General features: G+C 47.7%; 5 protein-coding genes across 5 annotated transcripts; 2 read left to right on the plus strand and 3 right to left on the minus strand.

The window, feature by feature from the left end:
* Positions 1-1370: 1370 nt before the first annotated feature.
* On the minus strand, positions 1371-2237 carry ACHE_21245A (uncharacterized protein; the record flags this gene model as incomplete). Its single annotated transcript, XM_043275307.1, has 1 exon — positions 1371-2237. One exon carries the CDS (start codon positions 2235-2237, stop codon positions 1371-1373), a length of 867 nt encoding a protein of 288 aa, XP_043134309.1.
* A 228-nt stretch (positions 2238-2465) lies between these two features.
* Positions 2466-2825, minus strand: ACHE_21246A (uncharacterized protein; the record flags this gene model as incomplete). Its single annotated transcript, XM_043275308.1, has 1 exon — positions 2466-2825. The coding sequence occupies one exon, from the start codon at positions 2823-2825 to the stop codon at positions 2466-2468; it is 360 nt and encodes a 119-aa protein (XP_043134310.1).
* Positions 2826-8672: 5847 nt separating this feature from the next.
* ACHE_21247A (uncharacterized protein) lies at positions 8673-9194 on the minus strand (the record flags this gene model as incomplete). Its single annotated transcript, XM_043275309.1, has 1 exon — positions 8673-9194. The coding sequence occupies one exon, from the start codon at positions 9192-9194 to the stop codon at positions 8673-8675; it is 522 nt and encodes a 173-aa protein (XP_043134311.1).
* A 576-nt stretch (positions 9195-9770) lies between these two features.
* ACHE_21248S (MBL fold metallo-hydrolase) lies at positions 9771-10489 on the plus strand (the record flags this gene model as incomplete). Its single annotated transcript, XM_043275310.1, has 2 exons — positions 9771-9786; positions 9861-10489. The coding sequence occupies 2 exons, from the start codon at positions 9771-9773 to the stop codon at positions 10487-10489; spliced, it is 645 nt and encodes a 214-aa protein (XP_043134312.1).
* Positions 10490-13928: 3439 nt separating this feature from the next.
* Positions 13929-14468, plus strand: ACHE_21249S (uncharacterized protein; the record flags this gene model as incomplete). Its single annotated transcript, XM_043275312.1, has 1 exon — positions 13929-14468. The coding sequence occupies one exon, from the start codon at positions 13929-13931 to the stop codon at positions 14466-14468; it is 540 nt and encodes a 179-aa protein (XP_043134313.1).
* Positions 14469-15546: the final 1078 nt, after the last annotated feature.

Raw genomic sequence — 15546 nt, forward strand, 5'->3', positions numbered from 1 at the left:
TGATCGGAATGATCTATACTTATGGGGCAACAAGTCCACACTCGGCAAGAGAACCCTCAAGATCCCTACTTGGGTTCCTGAATGGACTGGTCATACCGATGATTTTGCAACAGAATATTATAACCCCACTTTCAGCCGACTGGTTCGAGGAAATTACTCAATCTACGGGGCTACTCTACATGTGGATGTTCATATCCTTGATACTATAGAGTTTTGCTGGCCGTTGGAATCTGAGGATATCACACAAGTCGTGAGTGAGCTGGAGCATTTGTTCAAGCGGAAAGGCAGCACTCTCCTCGATAGGTATATTGGTGAGGACCTAAAACTAAACCGAGATGAAGACTTAAATGGCGTTACTCCAAATAATCGACGTCTTCACAGCCTTGCCAATATATTTGCGATTATTAGCATGCTGAAAAGCTGCCCCAATACGCTCCTGCAAACCTTATCCAACATTGGAAAGTTGGATGATGATAATTTTGAGGACAGTATGTTGAATATTGAAGCTTTTTGGTCGGCAATGAACCCTACAACTATGCTCCGTCCGGCAACGCCAGTTCCTCGTGGAGAGCAACTATTCATTTCCTGGCTTTGTATGACAGGGTTAAGGCAAAAAAACTTCAATATTAAAGACATCGCAAAGGGCTACGGATATTGGTTCATTGCATGTTTGGATATGATGACCAATGATTCCACCCTGGACTTTTTGAAAAGACTCTGTGTAGAGCATCTCGCTCGCTCTGCCCGTCTTCCTGATGTTGAAGACGAATGTGTCTTTGTAACCAAAGAAGGATATTTCGGGCGTTCACGCTTAGGCGAAGTCAGGAAAGGTCATGTAGTTGCAATAGTTGGAGGTGGGTATGTACCGTATATTCTTGAGAAGCGGGATAAAAATTATGCATTGGTCAGCCATGCTTATGTAGAAGGATTAATGGGCTTGAGAGAGCTACCCACCTGGATGAGCATACAAAGAATAGGGCTAGTTTAATAACAGGGATATCGAGCCCTGAGAATATTACTCAATCCTTTAAATCATACGTGGCCGATCTAATTAAGATTTACTGAGAATTCTGTCTCTTATAATGTGACTTTGCTGGCTCAATAAGAATAATAAATTTATACTCTAAAGAGACCAAGACATCTCGTGGCCCTCCTAGCATCCCCTGAATGATTCTGTATTGAAGACTCCCAGAAGTGTTCCAATATAGATCAAGCACATATTCATAGCCCCCAAAACTGTAGCCTACAAATTATCATTTTGGTTTCACTATTATTAATAAGTTGCTACCTTTTGGAATTTTGTTATTGATGATAAACTGGTCAGAAAATATATACATTCAGTAAAAACAGGTTCTGGGTTGGGCTCATCCTTAAACCACACAGAGTCGTTTTGTTTCTCGTTCTTCTGTTCTGCACAAGGGTCTCTTTAGAGACTTCATCTGACTCCCCACAAGTTGACGATCCAACTCACTGCGATGGAAGTCAATGATAAGAGCCCGTTTTAACTCATTATTCCACAGAATATTGTCTGGCCTAAGGTCCCGATGGATGACTCCTAAGGAACGGATTTCCTCCATTGACCTGGAGATCTCACGACGCAGTACAGGCCGCTGCTTATGCTTTGTTGTACTTTCACCTCCCCAAGCCATGAGCAGCATGTGGCGAATCTCGCCAGCTCCGTGAAGGAAATAAATCTTGGCCAAACTGATTGCTCCAAGGAAGACAGGTACTGCGGAACCCTGTGCTCTCCGAAGGACTTTGTATATCTCTGCTTCATGCGAGACCTCCTTCCACAGTCGAGAGGTTGTTCCCTTCCCAACAACAGTATACCCATATGCAGTACACGTGATCTTGAATGGCGCCCCGTATCCTCCACAATCTCCGAATGGCGTGCAGTTGTAGTCAATATTTCCGTCTAGCTGTGTTTTAAGCAGTTTCACCAAGACCTCAGTGTTGATAAGATGTTGGCGGCCATCTCCACCTTTTTGGTGCAACTTCACATTTGGGCAGTAGTCATCCAATTCACCACCTTGCTGCAGACCAAGTAGACACTGCTGCGTGCAAAACCGTGTTGTATGTTCTTGATATTGGTTGCTTCGGTCATGTCGATTGCCCACTTGGCGTGCGGACCGTTGAGTAGGTGGAGAGGAAGTGACCTGGCTGAAGCCTCGCTTCCGTCCTGAGGCCGCATGGTTTGAATCGGAGTCTGAGGACTCCGTTGACTCTGCATGCCGCATTATATTCATAGGCATGCAGCTGACTTGAGATCGTGTACGGGCTCGATGGCCATTTGCTGTCGGGGACTCCACAGGGGATGATGACGGCAGGTACTCGGAAGCTGTATATTCAGTGCTTGCATATTCAGAGCCATTATATTCCGAATCAGGCGGATTCCGCTGCAATTCTGCTTCAGGGATCTGTGAGCGGGTATGGTCAAAACTTGTTTTCCATACATGCAGTCGCGCTCATGCTGCATTCCGCCATTCCTGGTCACGAGGATGCGAACGAAAACTCATCAAGCAAAGGCATAACACCCTGGCAATGGTGGTTTTTGGCTGCTGGAAACTCTGGTCATCCTCCATGTTCACGTCCAAATTGGGCTCACACAGATAATAAAGAAGAGTGCTCGGATTGTCATATGGGACACAAAGAAGGACCAGTGCCAAACCATTTGTCATATAAGAATATTCAAGCCCTTCTTGGATCATTACATGGTATTCCTGGACAATTGCCGAACCTACTAGTCGCTCTGCATTGTATCTCAATTTTCCCTCCTCATCTGTGGGGGTAGTATCTGGTTTAACCACTGTTTTCCAGAACTCCATGGGCCGAAGTCCTACACGGAGATTCTCCACGGAAAGCTTGTGGGGTGGCTTATACTCAACTGTAGTAAGTAGTGTGTTGGTGTTGCCGTCAACTCGGTGAATACAAAATTGATCGGGCCTGGAGTGCTGTGGGTTCGATTCTTCTAACTGATCATCCTGGACCTCATCCAGGGAATTACCATGATTATCAAAACGGATTCCGCTGCCGAGTTGGAATTCATGCCGGGCATTAGGTATCTCGCAAAGTTCTGTGATCACATCATGCACATGGTCTTCCACGGCAAATCGCTCATAGCTCTCTAAATCCTTTTCACTGCTTATTGGCCGGCGAGCAAATCGTCGACCAAGGCCCTGTAGCTCAACAATGGGTGAAAACAGTCATGCTGCATTGCCTGCCGGGTGCAGATAGTTGATAACAGCATTGTAAATTTCTTGTTGTTCTGCTGGACAATTCGTCCAGTGGACAAGTTGTGTCGGACAATATTTTCCTGTAGGTGACGGTATTGTGCCTTTTGTGGAGTGAGAAGGAGCTGCAACTCCCAATGGTCGAGAAAGTAAGTTGTGGCAAGCGCGGATAAACTCCTCCAAAGTTGTTTGTCGGTTGCGTTCTCTTTCCTGTCTCTGTCCCTCTTCTGCTTGTCTCCGCAAGTTTCTTTCCTCTCTCCGTTCCTCCTCGGCCTTGAGGAAAAGAGCTTTATAATCCGGCTCGTTGTTATCAGCCATCGGGGCTATGAGTGTGAGGGGTAGTTCAGTCCATTGCCATGTCATTCAGTCCGATAGGGGCTTGTGTCACGGGTCAATCTCGGGGAATCGGTCAATGTCTTTATCCGGTAACTAGTGTATTAATAAACTTTGGGTGGGCGGCTCCCAATAGGGCCAGTCTTTGTATGAGATGTAATGTAGCAGATGTGAATTCGCAGATTAATGACCGTTATTGTTCGAATAACTAGCTACGAATATGTTGTATGTCATAATCCAACCTCGGTGGTGCGATAGCCTCGAAGTATGTTGTCAGCCTAGTGAGTCTGCCGTCTTGGTAAAAGCGATTAATTAATGCCTAGCCGACGTACTTCACAACCTTGTCTCATATACTACCTACAAAAATCCTTGTAAACAGCGATTCTGCAGCTTTCCATAAATCAGCCACCTACGGAGTACAGTGGCGCAAATTTGTATTTAATCAGGAGATCTGCACACGTGACTTGAAAACTTGGACTACATTAAAGATATCTTGTATTCAACCAGGCGACAATGAATTTCCTTCTCCCTGTTGATATCTTTGGTGCCAGGAAGCGACTTGCTATCTAAATAAGCCCTTTCCCCAAGGACAGAAACAGCAAAAGACTGACAGAGACCACGTACGACCAGGGAGATCTTTTGGGCAGCAACCTATCAGAAACCACGTGACTATTGGGATTTTTTAGTGGGCAAGCGTCGTTGATTCGATGGGTGGTCTATCGGCTCAGCTAACTATATAACTACCGGGCAGAAAGCGAGGGCGGTGAGGCACGTGACCCGCTGGGTACTAACACCCCCCCTCGCCCGAGCTGGGTGCCCGGAGATCAGAGGTTCTAAATACACATCAAAACGCATACACAATAAAGCAGAAGAATAAACAGGCAAAAAAAATCAATCAAGAAGTGAGAAAGTAGTGAAAGTACATCGAACAAGAAAGGGTGCAAAGGTATAGGGGCTGAACGATTGGCTGCCCAAGTGAGGTGCCGAGATGTCGAATGCCTATTATTGAGCAATTAAATCTTCCCTTCTTTAACAACTTTCTTCATCCGCAGTATTGTCTGTTTGATGATGTTTATCCATATTGATGAGATGAAGGAAGTGGCGATGGGCTGGAGCGTTGAGGATCTTGGTAAGTCCATCTGCCGGATTCTCCTTGGAGCGAATGCTTTCAACGCTGACTAGGCCTAAAGCTTGCAGGTCTCGTACATGATGAAATCGCACGTCGATGTGCTTCGAGCGTTTAGTTCCTTCTGTTGAAGTTAACGCAATAGCGCCCTCATTGTCCATATAGAGCTCTAGTGGTGGAGTTTCATGGCCAATCAGGCCCATTTCAAAACAAAGACGGCGAAGCCAAACAGCTTCCTTGGCTGCCTCAGAGCCAGCCATATATTCGGCTTCATTGCTGCTTGTCGCCACGCAGGTCTGGCGCTTTGATTGCCAGGAGATAGGCGATCCACCAAATAGGAAGATATATCCGCCAATCGACTTCCGGTCTGAGTTGGGGCCTGCCCAGTTGGAATCCGAGAATCCCTGCAGCTGGGCAGTGACGGTTCTTTGTGTATGCGGGTAATAGATGAGACCTTCATCAATAGTCCCGTTTAGGTAACGTATGACATGAAGAAGTGCGTTCCAACATTTCCTGGTTGGTGCAGTGTTGAAACGGGCTAATAGGCAAGCTGCCTCAGCAATGTCAGGTCGGGTTTTCACTGCGAGCCATTGTAACTTCCCAGTACCACGTTGGTATTCGCGGGTGATGATGGTACTGTCGGGTAGATCATCTATCATCAAACCTGTCGGTAGGGGGGTAGGCTGTGAGTGAGCTTTCTCAAGGCCAAATGATTTGATGAGTTCCTTGATATATTCGCGCTGATTGAGGTAAATACAGCCGTCTTCGGACTTCACTTCCATGCCAAGATAGTATGTCATATCGCTAACATCTTTGACTTCCCATTCATTGGCTAGGGCGTTCTTCGTCCATTCAATATCCTCAGCACGCTCAGCGACAAGCTGAAAATCATCGACGTGGGTGGTAATATAAAGATGTGGGCGTGTTTGATGAATGAAGAGTCCAGCATCATATGGACATGTCTTGAAGCCCAAGCGGTGAAATACTGCAGTCATGGTGTCATACCATATGCGGGCTGCAGGGGTAAGGCCATATATTGAATTCTTTAGCCTCCAGGCGAGGCCATCGCCCTCTTCAAATCCAATTGGCTGACGCATGTAGATTTCATCCATTAGTAGCCCATTCAAGAAGGCTACGGCGATATCAAATTTCCGCAGATGCCATCCATGTGCTGCAGCTAAAGCAAAGAGCAGGCGAGTGGTGGCTGCAAATACAACAGGGGCATACTTGCAGTAGTCATACTGCATATCATCTTTCTCAACAAGATTGCCCAGAATCACCCATCGGGCTTTATAAGATCGGTCATCTGTGGGCTCATAATCTTCCTTGCTGTCATACACCCATTTGCCAGGGAATATGCGCTTGTTTTTCGGAATATCACTAATGCGGACAAGCTCAAAGATCCCTTTGCTTTCTAGCTTTGCAATCTCTTTTTCCATTGCGTGCAACCATTTAGCTTTATCATCTCAATTCAGAGCGATCTTCAGTGTCTTAGGCACATCTCGAGATGTAGCACCAACTGTGTACGCAGCGAATCCTTTGGCAGGGCGTGTCATGATGTCGTCTGAATAAGATTGGGTGTTGTTCGAATAAGGTTGTTGGGGTGCTTCTTGTTGATTGGTTGATGGAGCGTGTAGAGCCACTGATGGCTCAGTGAATGACGGGTTGCTAAGTGAGACTTTTCCCTCATCGACGTGCCCATCAGGCACGTCAATTATGGTGTTTTTCTCCTGGTCCCAAGCCAGAGCTATGTTGCTCGCTCGATGACCTAGAAGTATGCCAGATGCTCCACGAGCATCTATTTTATCTTCTGGTTTCTGAGTGCCATGGCGATGATACCATATTTTGGCACCAAAGGGGCGGAGGTAAGCTATATTCATTGGGCGGTTTTCCCAAGCTTCCGCAGGGATATAAAAGGCTGACTTCTTGATGTGCTCGTTTAGGATATTGCCATCCGGTGTTGGATCATTGAACAAAGGGGTTGATGTGGGCAGATAGTTGGCTTTCTGCACTGTATCCATTAAGGCATCTAGCCAAAAACGGCGCGGCAAGCCTGATGCATACAAAACGGCTCTAGTGCGCTCCAAAAGAATCCGAATTCCACGCTCACTAACACCATTCTGCCAGGGTGAATATGGAGCAGATGGTTCAATTTTTATGCCAGGCCAATCTCGGGGGTTCTTGAAGAATTCACCATCTCCTCGCAGATAGGCTACTTGATAGCCTATTTTTGCAAGCCAGTCGGTATGGTTCTTGATGGTGTGATTGGGTTTATCGCGATTTTGAAGAGGAAATAGCCATCGAATTCGAGTGGCGTCATCAGTAAGGATCATGACATATCTGTATTTGCCGTTTGCAGGAGGGGTATCGTCGTCAGATGGCTTGCCTAGTGTTAGGCCGCCACCAAAAATATCAACATGCAAACGCCGGCCAGGTTGGGTGGCACGGGGTGTCAGCCCATTGCCTACTCTTCTTGTAGTCTTTGCTTGGCGACAGTAATCACAGGTGGGTAGGAGCTTCTTTCCTTGAATATTGATTCGTCCAATTCAATGTAGGTATTGTAGATCGTGCTGATTCATATGGGATAGGCGATGATGCCAGTGTTCAATGGGGGCTGGAGGAGGCCTATTTGGCGTCAAGTTCCTTGATTTATTTTCATCGGTTTCCTTGGTGTCATTGACTGCATATGCTACACCTTTCTCAGCCTCTAGACGGTCGAACATGTCATCTTCAACTGTTCTGTAGATGAGGAAAGCAGAGCCATTGGGACTGATTATCCAGAATCAGTAAGGCTTTTCAGCAGTCAGCTGAATATGAAAGCCTTGCTTTTCGAGCTGGTTAAATGAAAGAAGGCGTGTGTGTAGTGCAGGCACATATCGGACATTTTTCAACTCTACCACGTGCTCTCCAATGGGTAGGTGAATGGTTCCAATTCCTTCTACCTTATGAGTGCTGCCATCTGGCAGTCCAACAGTCGACGTTGTCGTCAGTGGCATGTAATTGACAAATGCTGATTGATCATCATAGATAGTCCAGGTGGCACCAGTATCTAGTACCCAATCATCTGTGTTGGCGGTTGAACGGGCTAGATTGGCGAAGCCATCCGGCTTCCTCGGCGTTGTATTAGAGTTATTTGATGTCGAAATTGGATTGTCAGATTTCGGTGGGGTCCGTTTCTCTGGGTGAAGTATCCAGCAATCATCCAGTGGATGCGGGCCTCGTTTGCAATGAGAGCAGAGGGGTAATCGTTTATTAGGCAACGATGATTCGCTAGAGGTGTTGGAGCCCAGGGAGTTAGGTTGAGAGCTCCCCCCCTTGTGTGTGCCACGATTGGCTGGGTTGGAAGTTGGGTGACTGGGATTCCAGGGATCCTGTCGATAAATTGTGTATGAGAGCTGTCGATATGTGTGTGGTGGAGGTGGTGTACGGCTTTCTATTTGGTCAATCACGTCGGCCATATCCATCTCATGAAAGCGGTTTCTTTTTGAGCCGGCGAAAAGATTATCCAACTGAGTACGGACGAATGAGCGCTGGAAGTCACCTAAAAGGATGATGCCTATGTCATGGCATATCTCTGAGACATCATATCCTTTTCGCTCTATCTCAGTGGTTATACGTTGCCACTGCCGCATCATTGCAACAGTGTTGCCATTCGGTTTCAAATTCATGAGCGTTTTGACAAGAAGCAGGCGTTCTTCTGCAGGTGAGACACCATAAATGGTATCTAAATGTGATAGGATCTCGCTTGGGTGTTGAGTATGGTCTGTATGGACTTGATGGAGGATATCGAGGGTCAAGCGGTCTAAAATTCGGGTATGTAGCAGCTGCTTGGATGTGGTATATTGAGCTAACTGCAGTGGTGTGTCTTTAGGGACATTATTGGGGCGAAGTAAAACATCTCGGGCGCCAATATAGTCAGCATCAAATAGGAGGTTCTTTCTCCATTCGGAATAGTTATCCCGGCCTTGTAGGCGTCAAGTATCTCACCAGTGAGTCTTTGCAAGTTCATGAAGTCTCTTTTCTTCCTCTCGGACTTCCTGCTTTTCTTGTTGAATTCGTCTTTGTTCATGTTCAAACGCTGACCGACTATCTGATCGCTCAAACAGTTCTGATAGTCGCTCCATAAGTTGACTACCCCCTCCAGATGATGTATGCTTAGGCTGTCTAGCCTGGCGGAGGGTATCGACTTCATCACGAAGTACACGAATGATCTCATCTCGATCATCTGTGGTTTCCGATCGGCTAGTTTGGTGTTCTGATTGGGTATCAGCCGGCTGGGCGGCTCCTTTGGCGTTCATATAGGCAAATTCCTGGGGTTGAGGTTGCGGTTGGTCCCCCCCTTGACCGGGTGGTGTATTGGGAATTGGGTAATCGGCGGGATTTACATGAGTTTGGTCGTTGATATCCATGACAGTTTCAGCATCAGGATTGGTAGAATGGTGGCGTATGGTATGAGGCGTCTCCTGCTGGAGGACTGCCGGCATTTTATTCTTCTTTGGGGGCATATTGGCGAATTTTACAACGTTGCTTCGGGAGGTGGTGAAAAGCGGTTGAATTCAGGGGATATCGGAGCGTACGATAGCTATGAATTCTCACAGACAAATAGCGCAATCTGATTAGTCTAGCAAGAGATTCAAACGCTAAAGGAACCAAACAAAAAACCTCTAAAAGAATGGTCTCTCACTATAGAGCAAGAGGGCTCATAACCTTTTAGTGGGCAAGCGTCGTTGATTCGATGGGTGGTCTATCGGCTCAGCTAACTATATAACTACCGGGCAGAAAGCGAGGGCGGTGAGGCACGTGACCCGCTGGGTACTAACAGGATTTGTCGGAATCCATAGCTCGGAGGTGGACTATCTAAATTGCCGATTGTTTTGTATTAGTCAGCTTGCCCCTCACAAATTGCCAGATAGGAGCTATACAGTAATTCAGACCTCTTTTGCGATTCCATTGGTTGAGCCATGAGAAATTTGCTTGTCACATTAGTCTACTCCTGTTTCATACCAGTATATAATCTTTTGTGAATAGGAACATCGCCATAACTATCCCACAATATAAATTTTTTGATTACATGTTTGATTATGAATTGTTACCCAGGTCAGTAATCATAAGACTGCTGTGGGATAATGCCATTATTCCAGCGGTTTTCTTGCCAACCAAGATATAAAAAGGATCTTCTTCCCATGTTCAATCGACCCTACTTCATCCAAGAATCCCTCTCTTCGAAACCACACATATCAAATCCCTTCTATTTTTCACCTCCCAATTCAAAACCCCAGCATCCACCATGGTTTTGACCAAGAGCAGCGTGACCATCACGCACATCTCCACGGCAACCGCCATCATTTCCATCGACGGCATCAACTTCCTCACCGACCCGGTCTTCTGCCCAGCAGGCTCGGAATACATATACGACGGCTGGTCCAAAGCCCCCAACCTGCACGAATGGGGCTTCACCGGTAAACCTCCGACCGCAACCCTACGCAGCATCAATGGCCCAGCTGTCCAAATCCACGAACTGCCCCCCATCGACGCCGTCCTCCTCAGCCATGAAGACCACGTCGACAATCTCGATCCCCTGGGCCGCCAACTGCTCGATGGCAGACGCGTCTTCACCACCCCGGACGGCGAGAAGAACCTCCAGCCACGCCCTGGCGTCGTCGGCCTTCGTCCATGGCAGACTGTGTCGGCGAACATCGGGGGCAAGCAGTTCTGCATCACGCGCACGCCGTGCGAAAATCGGAACACCATGTCGAAGCTTGTGATCCCAGATATTGGTTATTTCAGCAGTCGAGTTTGACCTGGTGGCCATGATGTTCGGGTTAACAACGGCGCCTAGCTCAGGGTGCACAACCAACTCTCAAAATGACTGAATAGCGGACTTGGCCAATTCTATTATCAGGGAGCCGATAAAACTGGGGAAGTGAGGTGAACTTTGCGGCTACTCAATCGTAGCGTTCGTCTTCATCTACCTCCTATTGTACACGACAACGGCCGTGTTACACACTTTGAGTTCGGCATACCAACTGAATAATTATATATATATATCGTTCTGCTGCACTTTTGCGTATGGCACCAAGTTATAATTTAAGTTGAAAAGCCTCACTATCCTTGCAGTTCAAAGCGAGTGTCTTTAGAGCCCAATTCAGCCACGTATGTGTCCCCATTCAACTCAGAAGGGGGATCTCTTGACTGTCCGGTGATTGGCTGGTTCATGCTCATCTGCCGCTGTGGACTGGACAGTAATCGTCGCCGCGCGGCCATGCAATAAATCAAGAGCGCCGTTGATATCAATAGAGGTACACCTAGCCCAGCGCCTAGCCCAGCGCCAAGTGCAACTGTAGAGTGGCTAGACGACTGGCTCGCGGGACCTGTGCAAGCCGGGCAACTTGTCTGCGTCGAGCTTGTTGAATCTGTCAGGTTCGTCGTCCGTGTGGCTACGTCGCTGCATGTCGAGACACCGTTCTGGCTTGACGTTACGTTGCCACCGGAAACCCATTCCCACGAGCCTACAGCATCGACTCCGCACGCGGTTTCTGCATCGCCTCTGCTACTACATGTCATATTTTTCCAATCGCCATTGCCGGGGCATTGAAAGAGATTAGCATATGAGTTTGGGATTTCTGTGTCCAGCCAAAATCCAGTCAGCGAGAACAATGCGGGTTTACAATGGATGCAAGCGATTTGAGAGAAAGCGAACCGGTGTAGCATGCGCGCGGACAGTCTGCGATAGGCCACGATTTATCTGAGCAGCTGCCGCGATAAATGACGCCTAGGTCAGCTCCAAAACATAGCCCGTTCGAAAGACACGCCTCGTTTTTACCACAGCACGACTTGCTGCCAGGACATGTTTCCATGCTAGTCGCGGCTGAGCCGTCCGGGTAGTAACAGGTTGCATGGCACGGTGCTGCCGAGAAGAGGAGTGCCAGGAGGGCGACTGTCACGATTCGCGATCGAGCATAACGAGATCTTGAGGAAGCTTGCGAATGCATTAGGTTGCAAAACTGACGTGTATGGCGCGATGAAATGAAAGAAAGAGGAGAGAAGTGAGGGATTCGGTTTATTAGTTGTTATCTAAGCGCCCGGTTCTCTGTAAGATTTGGGGGACGGAAATTGGGAGCAGCACCGGGTCCACAGAGTCCACGCTCGGCAGAATACGAGGCGATATAATTTGATCGGTGGGATCGTCCAATACGTGATCGACATGGGCAGAGCCGAACTAAACTGCACATTTTGAGACAGACACTAGGCTCTAATGCATTCAGCGCCCGCCAAATATCACACCCCTCTTGTGGCTCCACTTGGGAAAGAAAAGTCCAATCATGACAAACAGCCCCGGCGAGTCGGCCCCAAAGGGTTGCATGGACCTCAAGTGGGATCCACAAAAGGCTGTATTTTATAATATCCAGTAGTTTAACGACTTAAGTATGTGTATATGTGTGGTGAAATGTCGACTTCCGTATATGGATGAAGCCGTTTGATGTGTCGGCCGCTCCAATTGACCAATCAGAGCTTTAGTCCCCATCTATGCGAAACGTACGACTTACTGCTGCCCGAAAATGTAAATGTACAGGTGTGATGAAAAATGAGCATCGGAGGACTACGGCTATGCAGCCAGCATCCATTGACTATAGCCTGCACATACATATGTTATGCACTCCGCACTCATTCTGACTCTTTAACCTTCTTTCGCAACGATTTCCTTGAGTAGTTAGTTGGTGGCCGGCAGGTTGTTTATAAATAGGCCTTATGACAGATAGTTTTCTCAATCAGAGTTCTTCCTCTATTCACTCCGAATAGTGACGACAACATCATTCCGAGCTACAGTAGTTAACACAAAAGCATACTTACAGTAGATATATATCTGAGGGAAAGCCCAAATAGGATGGCATGGCTGGACGCAATAACCAAAAACTCAAAAGTCGCTGATCAGCTGGCGGACGACGCTTGAAGGAACCCATAACTGCACTAGTAAGCAGCAGCGTCAGGGGTGAAGTGGATAGGTCAATTTTCAATAAAGCGACAGTAACAAGGTCTCAATGTCTCAATCATCCAGGTGACCCGTCGGCCACCCTGAGGAGAGTGGACGGCGCCATACTGAAAAAGGGCAAATCGTCGGGTAACGCGGCATCTTGGTAAGAGGGCAGCGCACCGGGCGAGGCAGACAGGCGAAAGGAAAAGGGAAGAGAAAGTGTGTGGTCCTTTGAGGGAGAGATGTCGGGCTTTTATAGACGCAGCGGATGCGTTGAGTCGGCATGTCAGCGGCCCCAAATTTTAGTGTGTGATGGATGGTTGATTGGTTGGTGGCCTATCGGCTAAGGCTAACTATAACTACCGGGCAGAAAGCGAGGGCGGTGAGGCACGTGACCCGCTGGGTACAACACCAAAAGCGGCGTGATGCGGCACTATCCCTGAACTAGAATCATGAGTGACCTGCTTGAAAGATTCCCTGCCAAACAAACTTGGTATTTTAGATGGAGGTTCCAGGTCTTCTTCGAGCGATCTACAGAGACACTGGACTTTTCCTCGGAGCCTAACTAGATAACAAACATGCCAGGATCGTGCTCAGACTCTGCTATCCGATTGGACATAATGCATAATTGAAATGCAGCAACCAAATTTCAGCACCAACAGAAGGGATTTGTTTTTATCTCTTCCATACCGTCCTCGTGTAATCACGAAGTGGATCCGGGAATTCCCGTTCATTTAATATAGGAACAGGATAGCCCAACACGCCGAGTATCCACTTTCCGCTGGTTCCGGGCAGCTTACCAAACATTTGATCCCGACCGAGTGGTTCAGCGAATCAATGGACCGTTCTAACCGCTGTGCCAATGGACGCCAACTGCGCCGCAATCCCCGTGCGAGACTTGGTTAGGATACTATCAAGGTCCTCAAGCGCGACTGTATCCGTTCCCGCGAATGAGTTTCGCTAGGGAAAGTGAGACACAAAGCCCATTAATTGGCGCGGTTGTTTTAATTAAAACTCCAACAATCTAACTCATCCCGACTCAAGCTTACTATTAGCGCTACCGATCAGCTGAGCTTGGACCTTCGATTTGGTCGCGGAAGCTTAGTTCACATGCATTTAGTGCCTACCCTTGGTCAAAGCTCATTTGATTTGGACTGACATTAACTGTCCACATAGAATTGGGGGTGTGTTTAAATACTTGAGGGCCGCATCTTTTGGGTGCTCTAAGCAAACCTCATCTTCGCCATGTGTGCATACTGCGGGATGGATGCTGGTGCCTGACCCTACTTATAGGTGGGCTCCAGAGTCGGAGGCCCAGCACTGCAACCTGAATTTCCTGGCTCGCCAAAAAAATGTTCATCTACGGCATTTGGAGGTGTCGGAGCCACCGCTCTCAAGCTTAGAACTGTCGGCCACTTACCTGGTTGTGCTTGGTCGGGGAGAGAGCCTGGCACGGTATTTGGATGTTCCTCTATTAAGCGATTTTGTGGAAGAGAAGTTCAACAAACTGTTCGGTACCTGCAGTCCGCCCCTGGCTGAAACTGACAATGCTCAAGGCAGTAACATACTCAGCTGGGTTGATGTTATCCGTGAATTCGATTATGGCCAGGTTGAATACACTGATGATGGTACATACCGCTTCCCTATGCAAGGGCTGCTGGTCCAAATATCAGAAACCGATTATGCTATTATCCAGTCCGGTATTTTTCAAAAGCTTCTCAATCCGTGGCCGGATCCAAGAGATGTACAGGAAGAACTGGAGACAGTTGAGCTTGCAATTGCGGAAGTGTCTGATTGGAACCAATAGGCTTTACAAGGTGGGATTGTCACTGTACCGTCTTCCAAATTGCAGTTTAGACTGGTGGCTCATATCCTACATAGCCGTTCAACATAACAACCAACTGCTTCATTCCCTGAAGGAGACATTCCATATGTTCCATAGCAGTTCTTGTCCAAGCCCTTTATCTGAAACTCAAAGATCTCATGGCCCACTCGCGACAGATGTTCCCCTGGACTCATCTCAATCAGGTCCAGCGCCAGCCGATGAATGCATTAACACCAATACTGGCGTGACTGTTCTGGATCCGCACGAAGGTAGTGTACTAGTCTCCGAAAAAGCGCATAATGGCAGGGTTTGTAACTTCGAAGAAGCGTCCCGTGACAGTACTAATATGCCTCTGGTGCACCAAGATCTACCCAACACTATATGTCCCTCCCAGACCAGTTCTCGCCCCTGGTCTCTCCATGAGGAGAGCCACTTGTTAGACTGGCTTGAAGGTCATAAATCCCTGGATTGGTCTGAATTTGAAAAGGAATATACACAATAGTTTGGTGTTCATCAGCCTTGAACAGCCATCCAGGCTAAAGCATTTCGACTGAAGTGTGGGTGGTCGCGTAAAGTGAAAAGATTATGCACACGACGAATCCAGCAAAAAGTTCCAGAATTAGTGGTCCCCACCCCGTCGCAACCTCACAGAGAATTGTCAAGTGGACGGCACTCTTCAAGGAATGCAACTGGGAACGATGCACAAAGCAATAAAACTCCGGACGTTGTCGTGGACTCGCCACATGCAGCCGGGAATATGGATCATGCAGGCTCAACGCTTCCACTAGTGGCTCAAGGCACTACTCGCATGCATGATATATGATTCAGGGAAGGCGATTAAGTTGGCGTTGTTTGGCGCTGATTATTCATTAGCAAGATTGCTGGTGTGTAGACCAGAGGCCTGGGTATGTGGCGGAGAAATGTCGTTGTTTGTACACAGAGTGCCTCATTCGGGGTGTTCTATCTTGAGGGCAACACAAGTCACAGCTATAGATAGTAAGGGCATGTTAAATAGCATCGACATAAAACACATTGGTTTGCGAGGCGGAGCTGTGGAGCA

This window comes from Aspergillus chevalieri, chromosome 2 (assembly GCF_016861735.1).
Source record: "Aspergillus chevalieri M1 DNA, chromosome 2, nearly complete sequence".
Classification (NCBI taxonomy): Eukaryota; Fungi; Ascomycota; class Eurotiomycetes; order Eurotiales; family Aspergillaceae; genus Aspergillus; species Aspergillus chevalieri.